The sequence below is a fragment of the Chlamydotis macqueenii genome, chromosome 9, assembly GCF_036417535.1.
Source record: "Chlamydotis macqueenii isolate bChlMac1 chromosome 9, bChlMac1.mat, whole genome shotgun sequence".
NCBI classification, from domain to species: Eukaryota; Metazoa; Chordata; class Aves; order Otidiformes; family Otididae; genus Chlamydotis; species Chlamydotis macqueenii.
In genome coordinates, this window is record NC_141564.1 from 21974455 (window position 1) to 22001521 (window position 27067).

Consider the following 27067-nt stretch of genomic DNA (forward strand, 5'->3'; position numbering starts at 1 on the left):
CCGAGGTGCAGGGAATTAATTAGCTTTAACACGCCGATAGTACACAAGAGGGTAAAAACTCATACTACAAATTCTCATCAAAAGTTAAGCCAATATTCAGGATCACACGTGGGCGTGTGTTCTGCCCAGTCGATAGCACCTTGGTGTTTTTATCAAGCAGTGACAATGTGATTGATTTGTGTAAAAGTCGCTGGGCTGTGCCAGGAGCACCAGCGTGGGGCTGCAAAAGGTGCAATCTTCTGAGGTAGTTTTAATTGAACACACGGCCAGCCCAAGGGTTTCCTTGTTGGTGCCACAGCTCTGGCAGAGATGCGCTGGTGCAGGGCTCATCTCTTGGATGAGTGGCTGCCTTGGCCACTGCCTCAGCATCTCCAGTCTAATGCCAATATATAAGGAAATAAAACATTTCAGATACACTTAGATCACAGGAGTGTATTTTTTTCCTCATAAAAAAACTCACCTGCAAGGCTAACTGATGCCCCAACCTGTGGTGTATGGATAAAGTCACCTCGGTCCATCTACTCCTGCTATGGTGTCAAAAACCACGAGAGGTTTGTACTTACCTGCTTTGTCTTCAGCCTTTGCGGTGGTCCTGTGCCTGGTTTCCCATGCCGCAGTGCAATTAGGAGTCTGCCACGTAGAGCCATCGCCAGAGGCTGTGGTGAGACCTGTACCAAACGTCCCTTCCTGCAAGGCGGGCTGATGCGAGCTGGAAGAAGAGGCTGGCACCATCGCTGCCCAAGCTGGGCTTATTGAGAGAATAACCAGAGGTTTGTACAGCCATGACGCTTTTCATTTCAAGACATGGAAGCCAGTCACATCACACTGTAAACAAGGAGGACGCGAGGCAGAGCCGTATCGTGCCTGACACCGATACTGGCGAGAAGGCAAAGGTAGGAGCAGCAGCAGCTTAAGCGCTGCAATCCAGAGCGATCACAATTTCAGAGCTACGCCTCACCGTACAAAGTCCATACAGCAGCATCCCGGGAATATTCAGCCCTGCTGAGTGCAGAAATTCACTTTTTCTCAGAGTGCTGAGCCCCGATGTGCCGCAGCGATGGCTGGGCAGGCACGAGCAGTGTCCCGCCCAGTGACACCAATGTGTGCAGTGCTGCAGAGCCCTCAAACCAAGGACACCATGACCAGCTCACATCATTTTGTGGAAAGAAAGGGCATCTGAGCTCTAAATTCATAAACACAATATTTGCTCTGGGTTAGGGTGAATTTCTCAACTCTGTTCACATGTTAATCCTCAGAAGATTCCTGCCTCTCTACTGTTCGCTCCATTTCATTTGTAGAGAATAACAGCGTTCATATGACAGAAAGTGAGAGAGATGAGCTAATAAAATTACCCAGAAATGACACCCACTGAGCGCGTTGACCCAAGCAGTTATTTGTTAACCATGCTGGAAAACCTAAAAATAGTTTCCATTGCATGCAACACCATCTATGCCAGCAATTAGTACAATAAATACAACTATTCAAACTAATAACAGCGCGTTCACCTAAATAACGGCAGATAGCAGGCTAATGCTCTGTTTGAAACCATCTTGTGAAACCTTTTTTTTTTTTTATTTTGCCCAGACAAGAATCTGTGCGTTGTGAGGAAGCAATTGTAAAGAGCAGAAACAGATGCAATCGTTTAGAACTCATTAACTGTAATACTGATGAAATAGCCCTTTCAAGGGATCTTAGCCAACTTTTTCTGCTCAGATATAAAAATATTGAACCAAAATTGCACATCCTCCTCTCTACTTACTTGTAGTTCTCATTTCTGAGAAGAATGAGAAATGACATTTATATCTTCACTCCAAGGCAGGTGAATATTAAGGACAGCTTCAATAAATCCTAATACATCACGAATTCTGCAATAATTCTGTAACTCTAGAAGAAGATTTGCACAGGAAATAAAATTTATACATCACATTTCCACAATGATATCTTTCTATCTTTTCTCTAATACCTTTAGGTGCAGACAGGTCTAACAGAACCACCCGGTTCACGTAGGTGTCGTTGAGGCCCGGGGGAATCACCCCATCTCCCTACTCCATAAATTGCTCAAACTTTGCTGAGATCTCGAAGGACCCATTTAGGCTTGGTATGATGGGGTAAAGAGTAGGTTGTAGCTGGAAACTTCTTTAAAAACATGGACCAGACTCTTTTTGTACCACTTGTTTAAAGCTACGAGCACACGGGCAAGCAGAAGTGAGACGTTTTGGTGTGGGTCTGGCAGGAGTGGAGCAGCTCAGCCCCATCAGCTCCCCAGCGGCCGGCGTTTCCCTCAGGTGGGGACCGAGTGGGTGGTGAGCATCAGGACCCATCCCACCACTTCCTACCAGGTCAAGATTCACTCCCACGTGTCATCTGCAAACTTAAACTTCAGTGAAAGGACACAAAAACATGGGCGCCGTTGAAGAGCGGTGATTTAAATCACCTGTTTGAGACGGACAGAGGCAGGAGCTGCTTCCTCCCATCACCCACAACTCGCGGCCCTGACAGATTTTCCCCAGCCCTGTTCCCTGCCCCACACGGGAGGAGCAGCCACAGGCCTGCAGGCCATGAGCGGCTCGGGTGATGCTGACACAGCACGCCCAGGGCTCTTAGCTAGAGCTCATCAAGCATTTCATTTTCAGGGGTGTTTTCAAATACCTCTGCTGGGTTTCACGAGAGGAGGGAGAGGCCGGAGAGCCTCAGTCCCCTGAGACAAAGGCCAGAGTTAAGATTACCTCCCTTCCAGCAAGGGCCATCTACAGCGGGCTGAATTTGAACATCTCCTACAATTTGAAGGCTTGAACCAGTCCGGCAGGAAAAGCTCCACAGGAGACGAACACCACGGTATAGCAGGTTGACGCCACCTCTAGATTCCATCTGCTTTCTTCCTCGTCCCAGGGAGCGGGTGGCTCAGATCACGCTTTGATACACCGCTTTCTCATACAGAGACCCCCGCTTGAAACGGGGCTCAACTCTCCACCAAACCAAACTCCAAACTGGCAACAGCGGCTGAAGCCAAAAGCAAAACAAGTGTTATCCGTTTTGTTTTTGAGCAGGCTCTTTGATTACCGAGAGGAGAGAGAATTGCTGCTGCTATAGAAACAGCAGCTGCCAACCTGGTGACCGCGCTTTGCTGCCGGCAGACCTGGAGATGGCTCATGTTGCGAGATGTGCCGTGGTCCACACCCAGCCACCGCGCCAGCCCGGAGCTCGTTTGTATGGCCACAAAAATGCCTAAAAATACCAGCTCCTGCTCCGTGGCAAAACTTCTCAAAGCAGATACTTTTCTCCCAACAAGTATTAAATACAACATTGCCCAAGCCCAGTTACAACTTGCTCCGTATTTCCATATAAAACAAAATCCATTGGAAACATAGTGCTACTTACCCCACCTCTGCCTAGTTTGGGTGTGAGACCCAGTAACTCTGCCCCGAACCTGGGGGTTATGACATTACAAGGTAACATTTAGAGCTCCAACAGCAAACACCGAAATTCTCCTTCGCTCCCCTGGGCTTTAACTGTCCCATCATCTCTGCAGGCACCCACGGCAATGTTGTAAGCCAGGGACTCCTGAAAATCAAAGATCTCTTCAGAGACCACAATGGCGATCACTATTCGATAGAGATATTTAAAAGATTTTGTTAAGGAGAGATTGTTTTGACAAGCACTGCTTAAATAAATTAAAAAAACCCAATAGAGCAACTAAATGGAAAAAAAAAAAAAAAATTTACTATTTCCTTAGGAAAAAACCCACTCGTGGCAAATTGCAGTAATTAATAAAGCAAACAAACAAAATGTTGTATTTACGCAGTGATTTGAAGCAAGAAAGCTGATTAGAAAACAAACATTAAGGTGTTTGCCAAGCAACATGTATACATACTAGATAAATTCCTTAGGATCAGTAATTAAATTTGTTGCACATAATTAAGAAATAAGTGAAAAGTGCTGGTGTTTCAAGGTTTAATTACAAAGAGGTAACAAGTCTAGGTAGTTTTTTTTTTAACCATCCTTAAATTTTCACGTAAGCTATTTAAAAGTCGTGACTAAAACACCAGAGAAAGATGACTTTAAGCTTATTTCTATGAAGTTTTGCTTACTGTAAGTCAGGGAGGCAAGCGGCCACGCAGACTGAAAGGGCTGTGTTCAATCAAGAAAACTCCTGGTACTATCAGAAAGAATTAAAACATTTATTGGGCATAAATATATTACATATACACTACAGATACAGTTAAGTCTCACATACATAGTGTAGTATTTGCAAAATCTATACATTAAAATTGATATGGCAGTTTTAATACAATGCATATGAAATAGTCTAAAATTTACAATACAAGAAAACTTAATGATTTTTTTTTTTTTTAAGTTGAAAAGCTTGGAATGTATGTTCCCACAGTGAGGTAAAAACATTTTTTATTTTTTTTTTTCAATTTAAAGAACTGTGCAAGGATAAGGTTCATACACATTCAGTTAGGGCACTTCTCAATCGTGACACTGAATACCGAGCTACCGTAGCCAACAAACAGGATTAGAAAACATTTCAAGTTCCTAAAGAAAAAGGCAGAACAATAGAAAAACATCTCTCTCCTTCCTTAAGGGTTTTAAATATTTAGTGTTTCATTCTACCTTTTGTTGATAATTTCTGCGAAATTGAATCCAGTTGGGTTGGGTTCAATGCCTGCTATTGCTGGGTCAGAGGGCACGATGACGTACGGGAAAACGAGGCGTCGGCGGCCACCAAACCAGGAACGGGATTTTTGTTAATATACGAATGACAATCAAATCACTATGGCAGAACAGACAAACGAAAAGAATGTCAAATTAACTTCCTTAGGGCCTGTCCCAGCTCCTATGGAATACTCCCTCCAACAACCTCAGGGCTGGAGCGGGCGTTCTCATTAGTGTGATTGTAAGGGACACCAAACGAATTAGCAATGACAGAAATGCTTCAAGCATAACCCATTGCTCTTCTCGACACTTCTGCTCACTGCTTGCAGTATCGTTTGTATCTCAAACTTCAAAACTGATCAAATCATCTAAAGTAAGGGGATTTTTAAAAAGAACTTTTATTATTAAAGCAGGTTTTTTTTTTTTTAAAAAAGGTGTCAAGCTTGGATTTCATAGCAGCACTGCTGAAACAATATTCCAAAAATAAAAAAAGGGAATCTATTGAAATTTCTGAGTTTCCAAACTAGCGCTTTTTCATCGTTGTAAAAAATACACTTTTTTCCCCTCCATTGAAGACAGCTGTATATGCTTTGCTCACAAAATACAGATGCAAGGTCACAAAGTTTCATATCACAAATAAATTTAAATAAGATGTAAATAAATTTGACAAGCCATGACTTTGGCAAAACCAAAAAAATATATATATATTTAGCTCAATGCCATTAGTTTGCAAGGCTAAATTAAACTAATTATAGTCAATAACAAAATACAGAACATTTCTAATACCTGCTACATCTAGAGAGGCACACAGAATAATTCATTGATCTTAGCACTTTCTTTCCAGAGATGATTATGTTTTTGGATACATGTAAACGTTTGAATCACTGATAATGTGGTTTTTTTTTTTTGGCATTTAATGTACTAGATGCTCCCATCTTCAAAAACACAAGAAAATGTAAGAAGATTAATAATACTAGGAATGCTGCCAGGTAAAAAGTTGACCTAAAGTACAACAGTATAAAACAGACAAAATATAACATGCTACAGGGAGGGTGGGAGGGGGATTAGTACATAAGTACACTTTTTATTTTTTATTTTTTTTTTACAATAAATAAAAGATTGCACTGTAATTGGTATTTAAAGTACTGTATGCAGTATATAGTATAAATAAACTAAAACAAAAATAATGTTGTTTTTTTTCCCATTACTTTGGTTAAGGGACTATTATGCTAGTACAGGACACTGAATCTTAGACGATGGAGACAGAGCACAAAATAGCTAGGACAAAAGCAAAACCAAGTAGCAAAAATATACAAAAACAAAAGGCAGGGAAATACACCGTGTCTGTTGCACCCTTTTGGAATCTATTTGCACCTCCAGCTCATTCATGTCCCTGAGGTACTCACACAATGTTGACTTATTATAAATAATCCAATAACTGAAGAGTTAAAATTCTACTATCTTGATGGATTAAAATGGGTATCTTGGAAGGGGCAGGCAGGAGGAGCGGGACATCCCCATCAGAGCACGACTCTCGTCCCAATTTTGCCATGTACCAAGTTATTTCAATTAGCCCTGGGGTAAGATTAGCGCAGACACCCATTTAAGGTATTTAAAATAAACAGATCTCGTTTCCGGTATCTCCAAGAAAGCTCCATAAAATGGATACCCCTCCAAAAAAAAAAAAAGAAATTAAAAAAAAAAAAAAAAAAATCAACTGACAGTAAAGTTTTCTTACATTGAGTGTAAATCTCACCTAATTCAGTAGAGGCAGTAAGCTGTCACCAGCTCTAATCATATAAATCAGGCAGAACATAATAGAATAATATCTACCATTAGATTAGGAATAGTTATATACAGTGACAAACAGACAAGTTAAAGCAGCTTTTAAATAGCTGAATGTGGGAATAACTAACTATTGCACAATGCCCTCACTTAAAATTACTGCTAGGAATCAAAATGGTAAAAAAAAAAATATCTATAATGCTTCACAATTTATAAGCAGTTTGGTTATTTGATTTCTTATACAGGCAGTTTATAGTGTTTAACTGTAAAAATAATAGATAATTAAAAAGGTTTTAACTGGAGGATATTGTTCCAATTTAAATGCACTAAAGAGTTAAAATAACAACTTACGTTTTATCTTGAAAAAACTGGGGGAAACGTAGTGAATAATTCATAGGCAACATTGCTAATACTGTTCAAGGAAACCTGGTACTGCTGACTAACACTGTATCCTAGTCTTACCACTACAAACACTTGTGACTAATGTTCAGAAGGAAAAAGAAGAGACAAAAACCGTGACTCGTGATTAAAGTTTCCTAAATAGTAAGATAAAATAAGAGACAGTATGAACTTCAGTGAAAAAAACCAAAACAACATTGAAAAGGCAAATTGGTGACAATTTTGAAACTGTGAAGGAAAAAAATCTTGCTTTTGGTATCCGGTTTGCTTGTTTCTCCAGTTTGACCACTTCCTAGTTTTGAATTTCAAAAAGGTGCATCAAAACACTGATTTATCTTTCTTCAAGCTAGAACTGTAAAAACAAGAAAGTATATAAAATGTATGGTAGAACAAAAGGATTTCAAAAAAAGGAGTATCTGAATAAATGTGTGGATTATAATGCGTAGCATTAGTTAAATTTGTATCTCAAACTTCCATTGAATTCTCTACTTCATAAAGAAGTATTGTAATATACAGGCGAATATAATCGACAAACTTGCGAAGCCAAGAACAATGAGGGCTGCAAACTGTTCATCAGTAGCAATCATGCTCTTGATCTTAGGATCATCTATGCTTCCCATTTCTCCTGCAAGCATGATCTCATTTCGCTGAAGCATAAAGGCAACGGATGGGCTGAAAGGTCCACTAAGTTCCTGTGAGGTATCCAAGCACCGGCGGCAGACGGAGACGCGAAACCGATAGTCTGTGTTGACTTGAAGGCCTGAGATGTGGAAGGTGGTCTCTTCTCCCTTGTACACCTGCAAAACGAAACAGTAAGCACAGTCAAACACAAAGAGCAAGACAACCTCCTCCTCCTCCTCCTTTCATAGCATCAAATAAATACAAGGAGCAAGACAACTTCCTCCTCTTTTCATAGCATCAAGTAGTAGATTTTGCATGGATTTGGGCCAGAAAGTTAGGTCAAGTCTGAATCTCTGAAGGAAACAGTTCTGCAGCTCTCAAGGGAAGGAACTCACTAGGTCAATGCAGGTTTTGGAAACAGCGAGGCATGTGGAGGAGTACATAAGAGATGTCCAACCATGAGAGGTCTCATGGTCATACAGAGCATTCAACAGAGTCAATGCACAGAAGGACAGACAAGACTTCAGACAATGCATCACCGTAAGACATACTCATCTTTTGTGGGTGTGATGAATACCACAAACACAGTTCTGACCTCTTAAAATGTGACTAAATGCCTAAAACATGTCTATGACATGAACATTGTGTTTGGCCCCAAAAGGAAGAAAACCTCCAAACTAAGGTTCCTGGAAGACATTCACTGCATAATAAAACAATTGGTTACAAATATTACTTTAATGTACTTTCCCTCACATTTGTGGCAGGATTGTTGACTCTTGAGAGAAATTACACTTTCAGTGTTGTAGAAACAATAAAATATTTAATAAGGTATAGAAAAGCTCCTCTTGGTTGCATTGTATTTGGTTTTTCAGCAATCCAAACCCACCATGTACTTATGTTAATCCAACGTAGGTACCGCATGACTCAGAGCGTGACTCACAATACGAGAAAGAAGAGAAATAACTGAGTATCTAAGAGACAGTTTTGTGACTGAAATGGAAAAAGACCACTGGAAACATTTACAAACTCTGAAAACAAATAACCAGTCAACAATTTATATAAGAAGGTTGTTGAAACTCGTATTTTATGAAATAAAAAGTGTGTCACAAAGTGCCTGTGTCTGCTGGAAAAAAAAAAAACACCCTGAATTTCAGATCTTCTTCCTCTGCTTATTTAGCTGGTTTCCTTCTCCCCGCTGCGGGAGCAGAAGGCTGAGAGCATCTCTGCCCTCCCACAGATACAAACTCAACTTTGAAAAGGGTAACAAGAGGGAAATTAAACCTGAGCAGATAGAGGACTTCTCATGCACTACACTGGTGTAAGAAATACAAGAGGAAAGAGAAGAGACATGCTCAGCTAAACACCACTAAGAGTCCAGCTTTCCTACCCAGTCTTGCCCCTGAGACTCATCCCTTGGTTAAAAAGCCAGTCACCGATGTCTTGAGAAGGTCTGGGACAAAAGATAAAGCTTTTTATTTTATTCGTTCTCTCCCCTCCTTTTAAACATCCATAGTTTTTCCAAATATAGTTTGAATGATGGCGACTCTGAGGTTCTGACTAAGTCGAAGTCCTCTAACTGGCTCATGCCTCTTGGCCCCAAGGCATAAATCAAGACGCAATGTTTAAACAAAATTACGTTACCTTCCCCAAGCAGCTCAGCATTCACAGGAAGCTCACTCTAGCTCAAGTGACAGGAATACAACTAAATCGTACCGTAAATCTCTGCGATTAACCACAGCTATGCACCGCTGCCTTTCTTGTCATCTTTGCTTGTCTTCCCAATGCCAACAAGAAGTGAATCATTAAGTTACAGTAATACGGCAACTGCAGGGAAAACAAAACTGTAGCGGTCCCTAGAAATTACGTGAAGGTCCAAAAATCTGTTTGCAAAGCATACCTCATCCCAAGAACATCTCCGCCACTCCATTTTCCAATGCCAGTTCCATTTCTAACACCCACCTGTGGTGGGCAACTGTCCTCCACCTACACCTTGTTGTAGGTAGTTAACACTTCAGCTTACTCCCAGATGTAAATTATCACACCAAGAAAAGCTGCATGCATTTGGCACATAAATGTAGGTTCAGCAAGTAATTAAAAAAGGATGTGGTCTTCCACAGGACCAGAGTCAAGATTCTTCTACTTGTAAGGCTAACTTACCTCCCATTTCTTCAGACTCTGAGACACGGTAACTCAAAGCATGCATCCTTACACAACAACTGTAGGCAAGGTATGTTTTCTGGTGCTGCTGTAATTATTAATTTTGTTTCAAAATGTATAATCAGAAGAGCCTTACATGCCTTTGCCATAAATGAACCTTTGCAACCAATATGACCGCTTCTAAAACAAAAAAAAACCAGTAAAATCCAAACAAGAGCATTTAAGAAAAATTTTACAACCTAATCTTCATAAATTACATTTAACAAATACTAGGGATGGGAAATACACAACCTGTCTCTGCACTGAAAAAAAATCTGTCCAGTTAAATGGTTTCTTACTTGTTTTGTTCTGTCAGGGTGGTGAATACCAGTCTAACTGGAGGCTAAGTTTGGCTAAATCAAAGACCTGCATGTTCATTACAGTCTAATAAATACAGATGACCAAGTTAACTCCAGCCAGCTAGTCAACAGCACTTCTCAGAGAAAGGTCAGCCAGTCCAGTGAGAGAAGAGTGCACCGTTAAAGTTTGAAAAACAGTTGGAAGTATATTGAATACAGGAATTAATATTCACTAACGATAAAGAAAACATTTCCTGCTCTAGAGCTAGGGTGGTGGTGGAAATTGTCCTGCTTTCAGTGGTTTGATGAGTATTTAGAACCAGTGGATCCATGTCCTCTCTCAGTAACAGGTAAAAGATTTTAGTGCTTAATTATCATTTACTTCCGCCAGTCCCTCTGTATCCTGCACAACTGGTTGCAGCGAGCACCCTGGGGCACTAGTGGTCCCAGTTCCATTTTGTCTGCACCAGAACCTGCAGGACCAGGCTAAGCCAACGCAGGATGCCCTCACACAAAGATACAGGCTTGGTTGTCAACGCAGTTACACCCTCTGAATAGGCTTAACGTACACATCAGAGGAAAAAGAAGTAATTTGACAATTATGTATACGGTCTTTAAATTTGCAAACCAAATATTAAACCAAATATGACTGCATAAAGCAGCATACTTTTTTTACATGTAGCACATTATGCTTCGGTGGCCAACAAGTCAAAGTAAAGCAGCTATCCGATTTATCACTTCCAGTTCCTAAAAACATCTTTTCTGTTGAGGTACCTGAGAATGTAATAAAAGCATGGTGAGCTCTTTGCCTGGCTCCCTCAATGAAAATATCATCACAAGTAATAAACTGCTCTTCAAGCCTCTTACGGCATTTGATCCTATTGATCAAGCCAGACAGCTCACACAATTCCTGTAGGCAAGGATTTCTCAATTTCACCAATGTCACTAAATAATTCTAAACCCCCTCCATCTTCTCCAATAATAAAAACAACAGCCACAATTGCCCTGTGAGTGACACACTGGAAAGTGAAAGATAACTTTACCTGGTTGTTGCACTCTGTTGCAATGACCAGTGTATTTAAAAATTAATAAAAGCCTATTTTGCATGGTGATAGGAAGATCAAGAATCAGAGGCAGGTTTCAATCTATTTAGAAAGCACGCTCACTTGAAAGGTTTAACTTCTTCTAAGCCGTCTGACAGATTTCTCTTTAAGAAAGTGGCTTATTATTTTATCCAGACTCAAAACCACGTTCATTTCACTGCGGAAATGCTCACAAACCCTTAAGAGCTGCGTGGACAGCTTTGTCTCCTAAACAACACCAACAAGAGTCTCTCAGATTGCCTTCCATGATGTGGGCTGCCTTGAAAAACTCTAACGAAAAGAAATTATTTGCTTCATCTCATGACAAAAAATTGGCATCGCGAGGCAGAGAAAATACTCAACACAACCAGCACTAATAAATGCCAATGCGTACCGTACAACTATGTCGTATTTTGCCGTGCAACCAGTGCACGGCAACCGTGCAACCTTTGACTGGCTACTTAAAATAGAGAAAGATAAACAATTTTTTTCCAGATTTAGACAAATTAACACAGTGCAGTGAATGTATTTCAGAGATTGTGTGTCTACAGAGTCTGAAACAAAGTACGTACAATAATAAAAATTAGAGCTTGGTAAGACCAACTGGGTTCTCCCAGGCGTCCACTTCTCGGTGCAGGCCCCAGCAGGCCTCCCACTGCATTGCCGGGGGATTTTTACACAATCACTGTGTCCTACCCGCATCTTTTCTTCTTTGGAAAGTGTTTGGGGACAGTTTTCTCCCAGAAGAGATGTAGCAGAAGCTGACGAAACACTATTGCCTCCAAATTCTCAGAAATTTCAAAGGCAGAACATTTTGCCTCACGGGGAAACAATTTAAGGATAAAGAAGCTCTAAAGCTCAGCTCTCATTTCCCACAGGCAGCTCTTACAAAAAGTTGGCTCCTTGGTGATTTGATCCCCAGAGCTGCTCAACTGGGAAAGTAAAACTTGGGCTATTAGGTGTTACAATTGTTATCCCAAGACTCAGCTCCTGCGCTGCTCAACCCAGCCCACTCCCCTAACTCCAGATGAAAGCTACACAAAGCTGGAGCAAATTTTAACACACTCGAAAGATCAGTTGTGACTGAGTAAGCTTTGCTAGATGAAACTGCAAGAAAGAGAAGAACAGACCTGGCCCACCAATTCCTGGAGTCTGCTGTGATTTACATCTTGATCTGTAAACATGGAAAATTTGATTTCCTAAAAAGAACTGTAATGCCATAGTGCCATTGCTTTTCGAAGTATGTGAATAGATAAAGTGTACAAATAGAGAAAAAGGAACACATAGCTTAAGAAACAGGAAAAGGAGTATTTGAGATTTTTTTTTTTTTAACACGCTTTTTAGGGAGCTAAATTGTTATCTGTTCAGCTCCTGCAAATCCAGTTCTTCAGACAATTCTCAAAGAAATATTCACAACGTATTCTGCCAGAGGAGGACAGGGATGGCTATGGCCCCAGTCTGGAAAAAAGGGCTTTGAAGTACTTTGATATCGCCTCTACTAGGTGAAGTGGTGGCTTTACCCAAAAGCATGTCAGAGGCTAACACCGCAGTATGGGGAAGGAAATGCTAAAGTGATTTAGCTTATTTTAGAAAATTATGAATTTAGAAATTTTTGAATTTAGAAATTTATGAATTATTTTCCGTAACTTGAATTTATTTCTCTAGCGTAAGCAAGGTGCAATAGAGACTGGTGGTCTGCTCCTAGGTGTTCTCATAGCTTGAGAGCTTCAGCTCTGGGATGGCATACACAGCAAGAGATGAATAAGGAGCTGAAAGTTTGAGAGTTAACATATGGCAATAAGACTTTGTTTTCTCCTGTTTTATTTCATCATGAGTTTTCTATGTTTATTCACTTCAGATACAAAACACACTAGATGGGTGCTATGATGCCCTACTTGATAGTGGTTTGCAGGAGCCCCAGAAAAATCAGTACCGTGTACTGAAGAGCTACTCTGTGTGAACAAGGGAAGTGAAACATGGCCACTTTCTTCAGTGTGCACCCGATGGTGCCAGAATAAATTGAAGCAAACTTCATGCTTAGTCAGCACGAAGTGCCTAGGTGGATTTTCCCTTCTATTAATGAAATCGATATGGGAGAACATCACATCCTGCACCTTCTGAAGGGCTTCCTAGCAAAGAGCTGGATCAAAATATGTAATGTAAAATTTTCCCAGAAATAGGAATGAAGTGTCACATCTGTGCTGCCTCAGTAAGGATCTGTGTGAGCTTTCTTATCAAGTCCACTGACACTCTGTGCTTGACAACGTGCTGCTCTGAGTGCACAACTGTTCTGCAAATAATCATGAGATACAGCCGCATTTTGACAAGTCAAACACAGTCATCATTAAAAAGTTCTAAGTCAGTTTTCAAGATGGTAAGATCTTTTTCCAAGCTTTTATTTGGATGAAAAGACTAAAATCTGCTATGGAAATCATACAACGTTCCTGTCAATAGAACACTACCACACCAGTTTAAAACACATAATACAGAATGCCAAGCCAGTATCACAAAAGTTACATTGAACTATGTTTATCAGAATAACAATCTTCGTAAAATTTCCTGGGGGAGAAACACAGACATATGTCAAACATTCTCCCATTGTCTACACACACAAAAAAAAAAAAAAGAAAAAAAAAAAAAAGAAAAAAATATTGACATGCATCATCGTTTTGATTTCTGCTGTGCATAGTCACTCTACAGATGGCAATGCTTAGTAAATGCTTTGCACTTCAATTGGTTTATTCTGCTCCAGGAGATACTTGCATATGAACTCAGATTCAACAAGCTTTTGCCCATTTAAACACTGAGAGCAAGAAATAGAGCTTTAAGATAAAATGAGGAAATTGGTTTTGGTCACCTATCAGCCGTATTCGTCTGAAGTAAATCCGCTGGGAGCAGACAGAGGGATCGGGCTCCATGGATTTCTAACGCATCCTCCTACTTAAAGCTGTCCAAGGCCTTGCCTTAAGTAGTTGCCTTTAAATTGCTGCAAATCAAGTGATCTATTGAGAGGATTACAGACTTGTAACAGAGAAAACTTTCTATTTCAAGGTAATTTTAAAAGTGGGTTTTTATTCTATGAGACTCTTCTCATCTGTGTTAGGGCTGGAGTAAAACATGTCACAGAACAGAGACAACTGTCCTGGAGGGAGAGCGAAGGTGAAAGCATCTCTGAGGGTGAGCAACTCTACATGTGACAGAAGTCCCGCACAGCCCATAAATACCTTGAGACAGCTATTTGCCATATTTATTCCCATACCCGTGAGACGTAAAGTTACTCCGTGCAGCTACTTTTCTCCTTCTTATCCAGCTACACCATTCCTGGTTCTGGCAAAATGCACTGGCGACTGCTATAGAAACTCCAGTCACTTAAGACACTGTTCTTTCGCGTGGGTGTATTTAATAGCCTGAAAATCCACAGTATTTTTCATGTGTGCAACCCTTCAAAACAATTTGCAAAACTTTTCTAATATAATATGCCCCCTGAGATACATATGCAAAATATATATGTTACCCACAGGAACAAAACAGATTTAAAAGTAAATTTAGGAATTGCACTTAAAATGTAATTAATGTATCACTAAAATTACTTTTCAGCTAAATAGCAGTAGGTGATGGCATGCACGCCACAACAAGTGAAATGCATTACCCAGACAGTCAGGGAAATACATTATATATATTTTTATCTCCTATTCACATCCTACGAGCTAAGAGCACGCACACAGCTAACAGACAGCAAGTGCGTGATGTGTCCCAGTGCTGAGATGACACACACGTTTCTGATGAGGATAAATAATTGTGATGGGTGAAGCTGCTTTCTGAGACCGTGAAGCAGTGGAACTCTCCCCTTTTCCATGGCTGGTTGTCAGCCAGCCCAACTACAGAAGTCGCAGTGTCAGCTCTGAGCATCCCAGCCAGGATCTGCTTCTACTGAGTCACTGGTGAAAACACCCCTCAGCAGGGTCATGCTTCACGAGAAACGAAGACATTCAACAAAAGACCCTGAAGGTACTTTTTATTTCCTTTATTGCTGGGTTTTTTTTCATACCACAATGCCTTGACGGCGAAGATTAAGCCATCACCTACTTTAAGGGAACATGAAGCCACGCTCAATTCTCCCCAAGGACATCCAGAACGTGTTAAGCACTGAAGCTAGGCTTACTAAAGCTGTACATGGAGGTTGTACATCAAGTCTACTCTGTAAATCAGGGAACAGCAAAATGGCTCCACTTGTCCACTCACCGCTGACATTATGAGGCCAACACGGCACATGGAGGTTTTATTACCTGCACCAGCACTAAAAATGTTTCCCAACAAAAACTGTAATTAGGTTTCTGAATCTTTAGCACCCACGTTAATTGTCTTGCATTTATTTATGTTATTTTTGATAATTCACTAATTTGCAGTAACACTCAAAAACTGACTAAGGAGGAGCAAAGACAGTTGCAAAGTACTACCTTATTCACATTCTTAAGAATTTAATTTAAGATTTAACATATCTCATTCTCTAATTTGGATTTATTTGGAATCCATACAACAACGAAAGAAAGGACAGGGAAAAGACAGGGCACAGATGAAGTGCAACGTAAATCATGCAGAGTAGCGACAGATGAAGTAAGAGATCTAGCTATGGAAGAGCTGTTCTGTTTCAGGTGCTCTGGGGAAGTGTCCACTTGTGCTCTCTAATCACGACAGACAAGGAAAAGGGTCAGCCATATTTCATTCACCTGGTTTCCACAGTGCCGGAACGGACACAGCCTTTTGTGGGACAGCCGAAATACAGCAGTTACACATCCATGCATCGAAACCTCAGACAGGAATGGGATGGCTAAACAAACCAATTAAAAGTTGTGTACTTGACTGAAATCCTTGATGGATCACCTTGGAATTGGCTTAGTGAACGAGGAAGATAATCTGCCTACGTCACCTTCTCATCTTCAGACAATGGTTAGCACCAGCCAGCTCGGCTGAAAGCATGGGTGGACAGGACTGTAACTTTTCAAAGGTCAGTTCACTTAGAAACAGTGATTAACTACGGACAGAGCGCAAATCACTCCTACAAGATAACAATGTTCTACATATTCCCTCAGGGGAGAAAACAACCTATTATAGCCCTTAATTTTGACTCAACCTTTACCACAGTTCATGACACATCACCATAGGGTATAATTCAATACAGTAGAAAGAACCAGCACAGGAAGTGTTCAAAAACATTTCCATTATATCATCAGTTCAGCAATATTAAAACGAGACCATTTTCCTACCTGCTTGTACTCAGATTCTCTTCCAACCAGTACTTGCAGAACATAACCAACAGGATCTCCCTTCATGGGTGGGACCATTTCCCAGGTAATTTCACAGGCGTTTCCTCCCAGCTGTGTCACTCGAGGGGCTATAATAAAATTCCATGTGTTAACGTTTAGTATAAAGATCCCATTGAAATCTCATTCATTTTACGCACACTGTAATATATATGAGAACATTTTAAAAAGAGAACTCCAGGACATCATAGGGGCTAGTAGCATATGATCTGTACTGTATTTATGTGTCCAAAAGTCAAATTGCTATCACCACTGGATGAAAGAAGTAAAACTGTGGCTGGATTTTTAAGTCACTCTAAAGTCACATTTATTTCAGGACAGTCTTGTCTGATTAAGCAGTTCAAGATTCTTGTGATACTAAAAAATAACAAACATTGCTCACAGAAAACTGGGTGAAACTTAGAGCTGATTAACAAGTTCCTAAGAAGTTTACAATAGGACCCAGATCACTTCTGCAGATGGAGAGCGAGCTGCTAGAGCATCTCTCATCTGTCAGCTGTGTGAGCTGCTAGAAAGGAGTGTGTGTGATTAAAAAAAAAAAAAAAAAAAACTCAATCGCAATTCTGTGCACCGATCTTTTCAAAGTAGAAGCCAATGCAGAAATTACACTGGCATTAAGAATGGCAGTAATTTTGTGAAGTTCTGAGCAAACACCGGTGTATTCCTCCCATGCTACATGTCACTGAAAGAGAGAAAGAATATAAAACATTTCATCCAGTAAAAAAGGGATAAGGAATGTGAGAAAGGAAGCTAAATACTCTTGTGTATTAGAGATTAAGTCCAGCTTGGGAAGCAAAAGTACAAGCATAATTTTCAAGACTTGGATTTACACCTAACATTCAGATGGTCAGAGCTGCTAATTGTAGTCAGGCTTAGTCTAGTGCACCCACTAGTACTCTAGAGAAATTCAGTTTGTCAGCTGTTACAATGCTGCCACGTCCTTGAGAGAGAATCTCTCACCAGCTGAAAGCCAGAAGTCGCCGTACGATGCCTGACGGCAAGCTTGCAGGTGAGCTGAGCAGAGCTCCAACAGCAGCAGCGTGTACAGCTAAGCACCTGGCACTGGAAGGCACCCAGGGTTCACCAGCCTCTTGATCAGGCAGAGCAAGCAAACAAGCACATGACCAAAAAATGAAACAAGGAGAAAAAAACGGTGCTAAACACTTCTCCAAGTGGTTAACGTGTGCACGTGCAAGGACATGAGCTTGTTAAAGGCAATACAGACTCCCAGCCCCACGAAATCAGACAACAGGAGAGACTATCAAAGAAACAAACGCTGCTGCTGCCGCATACATTACATGAATTTTAGACTAATTCCTTGTCACCTAAGAGGAACACATGAATCATACGTAGACTCAAATATAATAAATATCCATTTGCTCCTCTCTGCACATCTGCCCGTGTTGAGAGACTGATAACAGACGCCTTCTTCTCAGCTGACAACATTCTCAATTATTTTTCCTCCTTCCATCCCTCACCCCGATACGCGTACATTTTTGTCTGATACTTACAAAACACTGCCATTAACAATGATGCTATTTTAGAGTTGGCATCACTAAGTGAGTAATTAGGGTACTTTACAGGAGAATAAACATGTGCTTCTGATACACAAAAAACTATACTAAGTTTTTCATCTGCATTCCTTTCTATTGCTCCGAACACGGAAGGGAATCAACACCGTTATTTTGCCTCAACAGATGTCTTTTCCCTACAGCATTACCTCTTCACAGCAGGGTGCACTAACGCAGTTTTTGTTGTGCCCTTTTCTCCAGGAGAGCCACTGCTTTGTCAGGTACCTGTGGCCCCAGCCCACACACGACTTGGTATTTGCACCGTATCGTAACTGCTTCATGTTCAGTCCAGAGCATGAGTCACATTTAACAGGAACTAAACAGGCAGGCAGGGAGTTCAAAACAAAAACCGAGGTGAGATCTGAATTTAATCAAATGGATTTCTATCCAACTAAATGAAAATGCAACTACAGCGCACACCGGCATCCCTTTGCCAGTTTGATCCACTCAGTGCAGCTAAGACAAGCAACGGCAACGTGGACTCCGCATCTGCGAGTGACACGCGCCTACGCCCAGGCGCTCTGACAGCTGCAGATGCTAAAGCTGTGAAGCACATCTGCCCTGCTACGCTCACCTCCGCCGGCCTGGTTCATCTAGCAGGAGCTCCCTGCGCTTCGCTGGGCAGCGCACCATACAATCGAGCCAGGGTAGTTCATTGCTGGGTACGTGTATTTACCCCTGAACTTTACACCAAACGCATACAGGTATTGTTTTCCAGAAACAGCACTGAAGCAAATGCCAAAAGCCAAGGATACCCAGATCCAGGTAGGAACGAAGGTGGGATTCTCGTGTACGTTAGTTTTTGTGTAGTGAAGCCGCTCTCCCCATGTTTTCTTTGTGCTTGAGACTCCTCCTGGGGGTGACTCAGAGCAGCTAACCTAGGGACCAGGGAAGTTACACCCCAGCAGTGTCTTCCCCTCTCTAAATCGTTGATCACAAATGGTGTGAAAACCACCAAAGCCAGATTTTAAATACAGCTGAGCAAATGAAGCCCCTCTGACAACCTACCAGTTGCTGTTTCTCACAGTAAACGGGACCGCTTGACAAAGCGGTTTTGAGCACACAGGAAAAAAAAGGTGCATCTGATCTCAGCTCAGTTTATCTGACAGTCAGTACAGCAAATTCACTGCCTTTCCAATAGTTCTCCTTGGAGGGAAGGAGCAAAATCACTTAGGTCAAAATTTACACACAGTAGAAGACGTTTCATTATAAAACTTAATTTAATGAGGCCTTTTGTTCTTCTAGGGGAACACATGCTAAGTGAGATAAAGAATCTAATGCTTTACGTATGTGAAATATCATTATTAATTTTATAAATTAAAGGAAAAATAAACTCTGAAGCGCTATGCCGAATGTCACTTACACAACTTAAACCAACATGTAACTCAGTACTAACGCTTAAGTCGGTATGTACACATATATACTGAAGTTGCTACATCCCCTACAGCAGTGCTGCGGTAATCCAGAGTAATCTCCTGGTAAAAAATATTGTTAGCAGCAGCATTTTAACAGTTTATGTATAACAACAGCGGTTGGTATAACATTTCTATTGTTTCTATGAATGTTTTTGGTGATACTTTAGCTTCGCACCATAACGTAACTTCACAGTTCACAGAAATACACAAGCAGCACGAACTGATTTTTCACATCTGTTATTGCATACTTACATTGACCCTTACAAACTCACTGCACACTTACCAATTACTTGAATAATTACATGATACTTACACATATGTAAAAATCTATTGCATACCTTTGATTGCAGGCGGGACTGACTTTGTTGTGCAGAATGTACAGATTTCTGAGAAAGGCCCCTCCCCAGCATCATTGACCGCCTGTATTCTGAAGGAGTAACATGTGGATTCTGTCAGTCTTTGTATCTTATACGTATGACTCGGGCCCCTGTAAATCGGAATAAACCTGGAAACGACAAAAACAAGGACATGTAGTTACACCGCAGTGGCGCTGACATTTCTGGCTATTACACGTACCAGTGCAAGGTGTCCACAGCGTGAAAACTGGCGCAGCGTGCTTGCAGAGCCATTAAAGGCAAGTATAAAATGGCATGTTATTAACACACTGACAATGATTAGTAGGTTAGGGCAAGCAGAAGTTCATTGTCCCTTTTGCAACTAATACTTACTTGGCAAAATGATTATGTGAATTATCAGGAAATACATCTGTCAATGCATTTCCTACTACCTGGTAATCAAAATGGATTCAACCTGCGTTCTGCTACACAACACCGCGTGCGCCTCTGATTTAAAAGTATGTTTAAAACAAGATTAATCCTTTGAATCTTTTATTGCTTGATACGGATTTTATTCGCACATCAAAGATCATATCTTCAACTCATCTGTGCCATGTTAAGCTAGAGTAACTATTTAAATCAGAACATACAGATCGCATAATATGTGTAATCTATTACATATTTGTCAGTTTTGAAGAGTTCACAGACCATGGAGAGCCAAACAGCAGAGACAGAAACAGATTCAGAGACAACAGATGATGGTCTGTGAGTGAAAAGACACAGGGGAAGCACGATTATAGCGAGGGGGAGACGGAGGATGGAAAAGGACGCCAGCTTAGGAGCTCGACAGGACGCCCGTACCCACAGCTCTGCTCAAGAGCTGGCTGAGAAGAAGAAAAAGACACAACATGAAGGGAAGTGACTTCCAAAATACTTCCAATGACAAGACCAAACATCAGCACACACAAACTTGTCCAACAATGTAACGCAGAACAAAATCAATGTCACTTAATCTAAGGGGGGCGGGGGGGGACCAAGAAAAAAAAAACCCAAAAGTACAGGCTGCTATAGAGAATCTGACTTAAATTTTCAATTGCTCTGCTTAGATAATGTTTTTTGGTACTAGTCATATGTTAGCCAGCAATTTCTGCGATCCTGACCCCCAGGTGCTGAGCAGAATGGGGATGAGGGTAAATAAAGAGGAAGGACCAGCATCTTGCATCAACCTGCTTAACCTCCACTGGGGAACAAGGTCTTATTTGAAACAGTCCTCAATCTGGAGAACATAAAATTCACCGCGTAGGACACAGGTCTTTTTACACTTCTTCAAATATCTGAACTATTTCAGCAGATTTTAAATCACCAGGAAGCCAACAAAGAGATTTGGTTTTGACCTCGCTGTCTAGGTGCTAGCTTTATCTTGGATAATAAGTCCTTTGGCTTTACACAGCATAACCAATTTGAGCAGTTCAAAGAAACTGGGTCTGTCATTAGCTCTCAGGGACAGAAATCAATTCATATTACATTATGATTGAAATCCACGGAAGTACGAACGGAGAGATCAAGAATCACCTGTAATAAAAAGAAATGTTCAGGTAATTTAAATTGCTGGAAATGTACTCTGAGGACTAATGTGACTTACTACCCCCACTGAGCTTTAGTAAGCCCCTCAACCTTGATTGGAAATCAAAGATCTATGCCCACAAGTTCTCAAGAAGAGATTTTAGAGCCAATTTCCAAAGAAAATATATTTTTTCAGCCTTATGCTTATGCAGTTTTCAGGACTGCCTGCTATCCCACATTTTCGAGGCTCACGTAAGCAGCTACGGCACATTTCAGAAGACTGCCGCAGACGTGTTCTCATGGAGTAAGATTTCTTGGGATTCACTGCATGATGAACAAAGCAAACGTATTTAGGACAGCAATAAGACTGAAAAGACAAGACTACTCCGTCTGCTTCTCCCTCTCCACCTCTTGTAGCTCAATCAGGCAGCGGGCTCAGAAATCACTGCAGCACTTGTAGAAGTGCTGAGACTTGTTTCTGACCCTGATCCAAGGGCAACAGAGAGCACAAAAGATGCAATGCAGTATTTTAGATGAATGTCCGCTTTGTTGTCATCCGTGGAGCCAGGTAAGCAGGGGAGGATCAATACACCGTACCAGCTACCACACAGGCATACCCATACCCCAAGTCTGGGCTTACGGTACACTTGCTAGACATTTATACAGTCAACACCAATAACTTACTCCTGCAATTACACTTTCACCTTTTGAATACTATTAAGGCTTTGTAGCACTGAAAAAGTGATCTGGCAAAACACTTGAGCTCCTCCTACCATTTGGGAACCGGACTAACACTCCCACCTGGTTTCCATCCCCACCCCTTTTTACTTCTCTGTCTCAAAAAACATCCATAATGAAAGCAAAAACCATTATGGAGAAGCTTGCATCCATATTCCATACAAAAGACTGGAATGGAAGCACACTTGTAACTTCTGAGGTTCAATCATCTTTGAAGAAAGAGGGCTTCCAATTTTGGAAGAAGAAAGGCTGATTACTAAGCCAATCAAATTCAATTGCTGGTAGGCTTCACTGTGACAATAATGCTTTGTAATTGTGTTTGAAGACGTAGATCATGATGTAAGAAACATAATAAGGATGAAACATTTAGACTTCGAAATACTACCGATTCTTTTATAACGCAGTATTTTCCTCATGTCTAAAGTAGGTACCTCATACTCCTCCAGAATTGTTTCTGTTATTGTTAGAAGTGGTGTATTGTTTGATGTGTGTAGTTATTTAATGTAGATGGCTGTAGACTTGGAGCAATATATCTTACAGCCCAGGGATGGGCCCATGGTTGAACATAACCAAAATACAGCCGCTTGACAAGCTGCCACTTGTCCCTTCGGTCAAAACGGATATGCTTTTAGCTGCAATGTTGAAAATGTTCATTTAAACTTCAGTGAAATCACACTCAAATGCTAATATGGTGATGTCTGCGGTGAAGGTCCCTTAGGACGTGTGGCAGCTGCGCCTGCCCCAGCCTCCCTGTCCCCTTCTCCATGCTGCTTCTTCAGTACCAGTATTTACAGGGCTAAAAGCAACTGGAGTTGAGAACTGATAAACGTCAAAGATCTCTGTAAATGGGTAGTCTTATACTGGATGAATTCTGTAGCTGGTCCAGTGTCACGTTAGGGTAGCTGTACTGGTAAAACTGTGGCACAGTACTGGGACACAAGTGGTTTAAACAAGGCAGAAGTGCTCCTTTTCCTGTACAGGAACACACTTAGAGAAATTGGTATGTTTACTGTGGTTTCTGATTTCTTCATCGCGCTTCCCTTCCAAGACATACAGACCAAAACACAACACACGCTCCCCTGTGTCTCAGCCAGGATGTGCTCCAACCTCTACCTGCTTTCATGCTTTCACACTCTGAAGTGTGCTAAACAAACACCAAGAATTCTTCAATTCTAAGAAGTTTGCCCAGTTGAATTTAAAAGACAGCAGCCTGTATAGCTTAAACTGGTACCTTGGTCTTGGAAAAAACACCACCTGTGTGGGTTAACGGCATTCTCAAGACAGTTGCCTTTTTTTTTTTTTTTTTTTTAAAACAAAGTCTGCACCATCCCCAAATAAATCTGTATTATTCACATTTAAGTAAAGTACCAGCAGAAACTGAAAAGAAAACAACTTTCTCTAGGGAAGGCGAGAGTCCCGAGGCTACTTCTCCTTCACCTCACCCAAGCAATCCCAGTTCTCCCCGTCCCAGACATTCTCATGTCAGTCACGGATTATTAATTTACTTACACACAGCGGAGGAGAGAGAACACAATGTCCTAGAATGATTATTTTGGAGACACGACTGCTGTTGGTTTTTCATCAATACCTTTTTATTCTCAGCGAAGACCTTCTTGGAAATGTTTCACATGTTGCAGCTATTTTGTTACCTCCACTTCAGTCACTTCCAGTCGAGCGGAGGAATATGAATGTACTCGCTCCACCTCCGTTCATTAGCTCCCAGCACATTTTAATCAGCAGGTTCCCATTCAAACTCTTGGGTTTTGTTTGTATTTCAGTAACCTGTTTGTCCTTATAATTTAAATTGAAAGAAAATATCATACAGCACTAAATAAGACAGCAATCCCGAGCCAAGTACAGAGGCTAAAATAGCCATCCGAATGATTCCGTTACTGCCTCCCAGAAACATCTGGTGATTTCTCACAATTTGGGCTGGAGAGAAATCATTAATACAGCACTGGTCTGACCTGGCAACCTCAGGCTTTGTTTCAGCATACCTGAAGAGAAGTGATCATAGTCAGATGGGAGGAGTTTTTTTTTTTTTTTTTTTCCTTCGCTTAGCCCAGCACATCCGCAGGCTAGACAGAGAACCTGCAGCCAAAAATCGATTTTTAGCTTGCTTCTACGAGATCATCTTTCATCTGCTGCTGAATAGGAGCACGTAATCTGTATTTACCACAGACAGTCACTTGTCAGATGGCTGGAATTACTGAAAACGGAGATGCCTTAACCTACAGAAATTCCCACATCGCAAGAAAAATTACGTTGTTTGGAAGGAGCTCCTGGGCACATTGAGGAGGAATGGCAGACAGACCAACAAAGTGCCTGACGGATGATTCTTGCGTGCAGCCACATCAAAGGCCACGGAACTGATAGGAAGAACAGTACTGAGCACAACTTGATGTGAATTAAAAGCATCTGAATGTAAGATCTGGGAGAAATTAGGGAGAGCATCCAGTGGCCTGTCAAAACTATGCAATCAAGAACAACGAGGTTACCAGGCAGCTGCCAATACCATGGCTTGCAATAGCAATGTAGTAATAATTAACAGTAGGTACAAATAGGAGTGGGTTTAACAAAGCAAAACCCAAAGGAAAAAAACTCCACAGTTCAGCGGTGGCAGACCAATGCTCTTACAGCCATACGCGTTTTTAACTTCCTTGTGCAGCACTACAATCCACTTTCCTCGGGCGGCAGCAACAGCGTCTGTGAGCCTGCAAACGACCCTCATTCAGCACGCCGTGTTCAGAACCACTCACTGACCCGACGGCCGCAGTAATCCCGTTTGGCACAGCCCGCTGAGGGAGCAAAGCACAGTCTCTACCAGCTTCACCAAAATGAAGTTAGAACCTGAAGTTGTGCTCTTGGAAAACTGGCCAGCATGGTCCTGTGGCTCCAAGCAGAACCCCATCACCACTTCAGATATTAAACAGTCATGAAAGAGCAAACTGGTCCACCGTGTTTCTATGTAGTGAACTACTGAATTTCTCACCAAACCAGGGATTCTTTGAACATACTTATGGAAAAGCATCTAATTCTGTGTAGATTCCCAGTATCTGAAACATCTAAAACATTTAACACTGTTTTCTCACACCTCCCTATGTCTCAAAACATGACACACACAGACTTAACTCGCATCTACTAAAAATGTTGTTTTTCTCCCGTTTCTAGGAACAAAGCTGGAATGTATTAACAAGTTAAGCTTTTTACACTTGGAACCGCTCTTCCTCTTCTCTTTTGTTTGCACAGCGCTTACTGCAGAGCCCCAACTATCTGATCAGAATGCTCTTAATATAAATATCATTACTGTGAATAGTAATACTCATCTACACAGTGCAATGACACGAAGACAGACTACTTGAAAGACTTCTCTGAATGTTAACTCTCTATTTAGCCAGGCTTGCAGAGTAAACTGTAGCATGCCACACATCGTAGCGTTAATTCTTCATTTCCTTTCATCATTGTTTTACCCAATAGGAAAATTATTTTTCCTGCAGGCTGTGCAAGGATATGTTAACGTATGTAATTTTACATTTTAATAGAATTTCACAAGTCAGCAGAGCTGATACATGGATGTATGTCTATGGCCTCTGGGACATTCACATCCCAACCAGAGAAACAGTGCGTGCACAATGACTGTGCCCAATTAATATTTACAGTCATTAGGCCAGTTCTATTTTGTGATCAATTTTTCATTTACATTGAAGAATTATATCTCCTTAAATGGCAGGCACATGTAATTTAGCAAAGTATTTTGAAATAGTTTAATACCCACATAAATCATCTTTCAAATGCTATGAACGGGAAATACTACTACTGTTTACCCAGTACAGGGCCATAACTCATTTATTCAGTAAATAACATAACAAAAGCAACTGCAGTTTGGAAAGCCAGTGAACACCACCTCTTACAATGCACTTACAAAAGCAGGCTTACTAAGAATTGTCAATGATCCTTCACTGATATTTTTGAAGAATACGTTTCAGTTGCTTCTTGGCCAACCTTACCAATGACTCCCCCTTAAAATATAATTATATATAATAATATAATTCTGTATACATACAAAAATCACAGAATTCATCTCAGCTGCAACATACATTCAGCTGAAAGAAAAACAAGCAACTGAAAAATGACCCACTAATAATGCACTTGCTAATTCTCTTTTTCAGACTGGATATTGTAAGCATTTTAAGAGACTAAGAGGTATAATCAGTTGTAGGAACAACTAAAGACTAATTACCAGTACAGGGAAAAAAATCGCAAGCATTACTATAATTAGACTAATTTGTTTCACTTGGAGAGGAAAAAAAAAACCACAGTATGCTGGATTATTTTCTTGACATGACTAGGAGTTAGGAAATGAAGTCACATCTGATAGTTTATTTTAAAAAGAAATAAATTTTCTAGTCCTCTTTACACAAAGGTCAACTACTCTCAACTAACCTTCTCGTGTACTGTGCTTTCTAGAAACAGATTTTTCTTCATTTCCACTTAATGCTACAGGTAATTGAAAGGACAAGAGATGCTAATTTGATCTTCCTAAATGTCACGCACTGAAGAGCGAACGAGAGCTAACAGGTACATTTCTGATGTGCACACCTTTTCAAGCCCGGACATTAATCAGTGTCGGGAGATTTCCAAGTATTTTGTTTCATGGGTCTTGCAATCGATGAAACATTTAGTCTCCAACAACTGGCCTGTTATACCTCATTACAGTACGGAGAAGTTAAAAACAAACCTTAATTGCCGGGAGACATTCAAGAGCACTGTCTGACTATTACTGCATAAACCCAGAGCTGAATCTTTGGAAAAAGGCCATTAAATCTATCAGGACCAAAATATCACTTACGAACAATTTCCTTTTTTGAAAATAATTTTCTCATCTTTATACTTCTGTTTGTGAAAATGCTTCTATGGCATTTTAAAGGTAACTCCTACTCCAAACCTCATAAGCAAGCAACATTACAATAAGCAAACTGCATGCTCAGATTCACTGAAGAGGGGAAAATTGTAATACTGAGTTGAGAGATTTCAATATAAAGGTGTTAAAAGTAATTTCAGATGTCACAGAGAAGGCAGTAAGAAC

The 27067-nt window shown here is 40.8% G+C and overlaps 1 protein-coding gene across 2 annotated transcripts in view; it reads right to left on the reverse strand.

Annotated features, from left to right (window-relative positions):
* Window positions 1-4164: 4164 nt before the first annotated feature.
* FNDC3B (fibronectin type III domain containing 3B) overlaps window positions 4165-27067 on the reverse strand; it is a 192319-nt gene continuing 169416 nt past the window's right edge. For both annotated transcript variants that reach the window (XM_086754486.1, XM_086754487.1), the window contains 3 exons: window positions 19684-19850; window positions 16303-16430; window positions 4165-7637 (listed from right to left, as the gene is read on the reverse strand). In XM_086754486.1, the coding sequence (XP_086610612.1) occupies window positions 7326-7637; window positions 16303-16430; window positions 19684-19850 (607 nt within the window). In that variant the 3' untranslated portion in view covers window positions 4165-7325. The remainder of the gene's footprint in view (window positions 7638-16302; window positions 16431-19683; window positions 19851-27067) is intronic.